General features: G+C 37.1%; 1 protein-coding gene across 2 annotated transcripts in view; it reads right to left on the bottom strand.

The window, feature by feature from the left end:
• Ctnna2 (catenin alpha 2) overlaps positions 1-6224 on the bottom strand; it is a 1043423-nt gene that overhangs the window by 39466 nt on the left and 997733 nt on the right. For both annotated transcript variants that reach the window (XM_004634143.2, XM_004634144.3), the window contains exon 16: positions 4065-4199. In XM_004634143.2, coding sequence (XP_004634200.1) covers positions 4065-4199 — 135 coding nt within the window. The remainder of the gene's footprint in view (positions 1-4064; positions 4200-6224) is intronic.

Raw genomic sequence — 6224 nt, 5'->3', positions numbered from 1 at the left:
AGTGAACTGCAGTCCCTGTGCTTGCCTCAGCTTGCTTAAGCAGATATTTTAGTCTACTAAGAATCTCACTTGCCCTTATTCTCTAATTTTCTCTTTGCCACCTCATTTCCTATCAGTGTCACAAATTTTACTTTCTCACTTTGTCAAACTTTGTCCAAAATCCAGTAGGAAATTATTCAGATTTGCAGAGAAGAGACTGAAACAGTAAGAACAAAAGTGCATCTTAGCCCAGATCTCTTGGTCAGTTAGGCATAGGAATGTTAGAGTTCCACTCACTCAGTCTGAAGACTTTAGCAACTGATATGCCTGGGCTCCAAACTCTGTTCATATATTGTGTTCATTTACAAAGACTATCCACACATAATAAAATCAGTTACAACTGATACTGTTTTCACATTCAATCAGCTATCAGTTTAATCCAAGTCCCTCTATATCTGACCTGAAGATCAAATATCTGTCTGTGAAATGTTACAGCTTGCGGTCTGGCTCCCTCATTACAATGGTCCATACAGCTGATACATTTGATCTTTTAAAACATTTTAAGCAACTTTATCAGTTTTATTAGAAGGCTTGATGCTCAGTATACATGATTTAAAAAATTCTATATTAGTACTTCTGATCTCATTTACAGTAACACACAACATATAAATCATTGGGTAGAAAAACATCATCAGGTGCCCTGGACTGAATTTTATTTCTTCAAATCCATGTGTACTTCTTTATTTTTAATGGTAAGGGTGTCCATTAATCTGTCTGAAGCCTACTGAACAAAAATTATTGAAAAACATGGTAATAACATATACTACTAATTTCTTTACTACTAATTTCTTATATACTACTACGTTCCATGGCATTGGATCTTATTTATATCCAAAAGAGTATTTATGCACTAACAATAGCCTGGCTTAGCTTTTGGCCATGATAGTGCAGTGCCAAGATATTACATATTTATCAACATTGAGCTAATTTTTGGTGTGCTATAATTGTTTGCCTTCTCTTTTCCCATCCTTATGCCTCTTCACTCCAACCTTGTCTCCCCACTCCTTCTCTTTTTCTCAGCCTCCCTCTCTTCCTCTTTTTTCCCTCCTTTTCCATTCTCCTTTCCACTTTTCTCATCTAAAAAAGCATATGAATTAGCTTAAGACTGTAAATAAACACAGCAAACAAATACAGCTTGTAGTCCAATTGGTTAATCTTCTGAAACCCATTTTCTTCCATTTCTACTTTAATATTCCTAAGTCACACTAATTGAAAACAATTTCCTGTTACTTCCTTTACAACCATATTGAAGGAACTAGCTCACAAATGCAGCTTCTACCTCAAAATTTTATTAGAATGGCATCTTTACCCTGTTAAGAAAATTGTAAGCCAATGACTTGCAAATTAACTAATTAATTTTGCTCTTTCTTCAGCTCTAGTATGAAAGAGCAGATATTTCTACATAACATTCTGGATGGCTTTATTCCTCTTATTTCCCACTGTGACCCATGTGTCCCCTAGGACATGTTCCATTTCCTTTCCCCAATTCTTAAACCGAAAGCGGACAACACAGCTGGTTTATCCCAGTCTATACACACAGCATCACTTACAATGTAAATCTGCTGACATGGTTGATCATTGTGCCTTTTGCTTAACATACGTCCATTATGCCAGCATAAGATTATAAAATATGTCTCCTCATTTTCAACCTCAAATCATTTTTCTTGGGAAATAGTGAAAATGATCTGTCCAGTTCTCTATCCATTTGTTAGAATCTTTGACGTCTAAAAATCTTTCTAGGGGAGTTTGATATATTTTAGAGAAGAAGCCATGGTCCTGAACTTCATGAGCATAATAAACACACAGTGAAAAAAGTTGAAATGATGATAGTATCTCTTCTTGATTTCACATAAAACCTCAGTGGCTTCTCCTGAAAAATATACCAAAGTTGCACAGCATACAACCAAAATCCCTGGGACTACAACATAGGTGCAATTTTCTTGGCAAAATCATTAACAATTGTGTGTATGGGGTCTTACATTCTTGACTCCTTTGGAATTTTGGGAACAGTCATTTGTGGCTATTTTGCACAGCAAGCATGTTGATTTTTTTTTCTCCATTGGCCATTAGTGAGGGAAGATGAGGAGTAAGATGGTAGCAGAAGTGGCAAAGACAGCAAACTACAGATGCGGGTGTGGCACCACATAGCAGTCAAGCTTGGAAAGAAAAAAATCAGGCCAAGAGCAGGGCCATCCTTGGGCAACATAATAGCAAACTTTCATAATATGGTTGACTCAGAAATATTCTAAAGTTATAAACCATTCCTCTAAAAGAAGCCTTCTCCCATGCAAGGATTTATGGCCTCCACCAGTAAGACTCAAAGAAGGAAGCTTCTTGATGGTGTTCTCAGGGTCAAAAACCTTCACAAACACCAACAGTGCGGGTGATAAAAGCCAGCTATGGTTTGAACTGCATCTAAATGAGGAAACGACAATGGAAATGAAGCTCTCAAGGCAGTGACAGACAATGCGTACTGAAAGGATGATGGAAAGCAGCTCTGCCAGTATTGCCCAGATGAGATCACAGACTCTGCGACCCACAAAGATGCTTCACGCATCCGTGGAAATAATAAGATTCAGAAAGTAACAAATGAAAGCACACGAGGAGGCAAGCTGAACGAAAAGCACTCAGTTCCACAGGTGCTGTATACGGATGGATATGGAAGCTGAATGGTATGGGAAGCGATGCCATCAAGGCTGAAGATAAGAAAGGAAGCAAGGGAGATGCAATGTTTTGATCATTTCTTGGCGAGAGAATGTTGGTAATTACCAGTTTGGCAGAAAGGGCACATTGCAAGACAGATTGCGGTTGGTTGTGGAAGAATGTGGAAGCAGGATTGTTTTGGAAATGCAAAGAGGTGACTGCTTTTTTGGAAGAAGCACAAAATAGCCAACTGGTTAAGTCAAAGGTAGGGCTTCATGGAACTGGCTTTCTGGGATGGTATCTCCATGCAAGCCAGATCAGCTCTTTTCCCAGCTACATTTCCTGCTTTCTACACAACACAGGAAAGGAAATATTTTCACTCCAGAATGACATAATGACTTTCTGAAATGTCAATAACAAGTGGTCAAATGCTGAATTCCTAAATATCACTTCAGGACAAATTGGGTTTTGTGGCCAGTCTGATATTCACATATATGACATTGAGAATGTCATGGTCATGCTAATTCTACAGCTTAAGGGGCCTTCTCATGGTTAGCTGAGAAAAGAGCTAAGGTGGCCAAGCCACACTTCTGAACTTGCAAATAATTTACAACAAATGGCACCCTGTGCTGAGAGAAAGGGGCTGAGGGAAGAGAAGAAGCCAAGGTGAAGAACCTCATCACATACATTTGGAAATCTTGCCAAGAAATCATGATTCTTCTAAATTTCATTGAACTTGTTATTTCTATGCATCTGATAGAAATAGTTTAAATAATTACATCTTCATGAGAAGGGAAATATTGGAGTGAATTAGCAAAGGATATATAATTGTTAGTTTTTAACAATTATGTAGGGTTTTGACAACAGCACATCAACCTGTAGTAAGTCCAAACATCTCCTGGCTTTTAAGGGTTACTGATAGCCTAGTATGCATTGGAACCTGATGAGTGGATTCCTATTGTTTTCATCTTCTCTGATATGTGAACACAATTCACACAGAGAGAGGCTGGCTCCTGAACAGAGAATGAAAATTACTAGGACTAACAAAGGGAAGTAGACTCACAATGAATAAATATACAAAAGCCCCAAATAATTATAATAGTCCTAGCTTAGCAATGAGTTTCCAGACTATGAAATTAGTTTTCTTGTGAAGAATGGAGATTTTACAAGGCTAGTATAAACATGGAGTAATTGGAAAATCAAATGGCTCTTTGTGAGTTATTGTAAGGCCTGGAATAATGGTGATAACATTTATTTTTTAAAAAAAATAACCTTGTGCATCACTGTAGTTTGGTGTTTTTAGCAGTACTGTTGCCAAGAATGCTTGCCTTGGAAGCACAACAATGGGAACTTTACACTATGAAGCCCGGGTCCCAGCTTACCCCTGACACAATGAGCTCTCCTCCGAGATTCTGCACTTCCGCTTTCACCTTGCTGCAGATATTAAGCTGATGGCAGTACAAGGCAATTCGTTGAAGGTAGGCTAATAAATCTTGTTTACATGCTGAATCAGGACACTACAAAGCAAAAAGCAATCTCAATTAGCATGTACAATTCTGCTCCTAACGTGGGCCATATGAAAAAATTCAGGATGAAAAGTTTTCAGTGTCATATACCTTAATCACATAGACTTCCCTCAGCTTTTGCGTGATGCATTTGAAAAAGCCCACGGTCAGTGGCTTAGACTGGCTACATTGACATTGTTAAAATTTTATAGAAATTATTAAAGATCATTTAGAGAGTATTGTGGTGTCTGTATACAAGTTCAGGCTTAGTGTTTTTAACATTTAGCCTATAAAGTCTTAAGAAATCTAAATATGCCTCAGAGCTTTTGCTCTAATTTTCTGCAAATTCTATGATACAAAAAAAATAAATAAAGGGGCTGGGGAGATGGTTCAGTGGAATAAGTGCTTCCCTGGCAAACGCAAGGGCCTGAGTTCAATCCCCAGTTCCACCAAAAAAAAATAATAATAGATAAAGAAAGAAAGAAAGAAAGAAAGAAAGAAAGAAAGAAAGAAAGAAAGAAAGAAGAATGAAAGCAGGGATACCAGAAGTAGATCACTCTACGTGGACATACCCTTACCACAGCAAAGGGAGAGCTCCAATTCAGTTAATTGGGCAAAACACATTTGTTTCCCTTCATTTCTATGAAATACTACATTCACCCAAAGAAATCCATCATACACCTCCAGATATTTTGACTTATAAGTGTTTGAGCAAGATAATAAACTTCCTTCATATGGTGCACTCTGAAATTGTTCACGAACAGTTGCAAGAAAAGCAGATTGGATACAATAAATTTGAAGCCATTTGGGATCAATTCACAGCAGTAACAACAGGTTTCTTTCAGTCGATGCACTGGAGTCAACTCTAGTGGGGGAATTTGTATTTTCCTTGTGACTGAAGTGGGTAGATGTCCACAGTGCACACAGAGCTTCACTGAGTATTTCTGTAGGCATTGACACATCTCCCTAAAACAATTTGGAGCCTTCATTACCAGTGGCTATGAAGTAATTGAAATATGGAGAGTTCTATTACTATCAGATATTCAGATTGAGATGCTTCTAGCTCCTATAATTGTTCTTAGTGAATTTGGCCACTTGTAAGTCACTTACAGTCACCAGAGCTTTGAGGACATACTGTAAGAAATACCTGAAGCCAAAACTGAAGTATTTCATTTAGAATAAGTGTATGGAGGGAAAAAAATCTCCAAGCTAGGTTTCCTTTGAGCCCAAGAGAAGGATTTTTTTTTAAATCACCACTGTGAAGCTAGTAGTTTGGAATGAACATTTGTTGAATAAACAATAAAAGAATTTTTTGTATATATAACACTTAGCATTGTGGTATTTTTTGCACTAACTGCATTTATCATGAAAGTATCCCACAGAGACTGTTTTGAGCTTTCTACAAGTACTTAATACTGTAATATTTATCCTACTCCAGAGACCGATATAGTGGAAGGAATTAACTTTAAAATGATATCTCCCCAGAGGGCTGACAAGCCTTTTGATACAAATACCTTCCAGCAAAGTGAGAATTCTATCTCAATGCAACAGTAATTAAAAATGCAACAGTCCATAAAATTCATGTTGCAAGCACAGCTCAAATCTTCATAAATATATCTTCATGCAAAATAAAGTGAACCAATCCACCCATTGGTAGTGTTCATTCTAGGCTATTATTTAACTGAAGTGTGAAAAAATATATTTAAAAGGAACAAGACACACACACAAAAATCTGTGCTATAGAAATAGGTACAAAATTTTGAAAAAGAAACACCCTATTCTGAGAAAAATAACAAAAATTGATAAGTATTTTACAGTTAAAATCAGTAAGAATACCACAAAGAAGACCTCTATAAAAGAAACTGCTCAAAGGGAAAGAACAACATGGATGAGAAAAAGGAAAAAGAAAGAAGGAAGGGAAAAAGATGTATATGTAAATACACAGCATAGCTGGGTTTATTGTACTGCTGATTTCTACTGGTCAAATGAAAGGAAAAGTTAGTGCCTAAACTTTTCTTTATTTCTTTCCTCTTCCTC

The sequence above is a fragment of the Octodon degus genome, unplaced genomic scaffold, assembly GCF_000260255.1.
Source record: "Octodon degus isolate 3935 unplaced genomic scaffold, OctDeg1.0 scaffold00058, whole genome shotgun sequence".
Classification (NCBI taxonomy): Eukaryota; Metazoa; Chordata; class Mammalia; order Rodentia; family Octodontidae; genus Octodon; species Octodon degus.
This window is presented reverse-complemented; position numbering and strand designations above follow the sequence as displayed.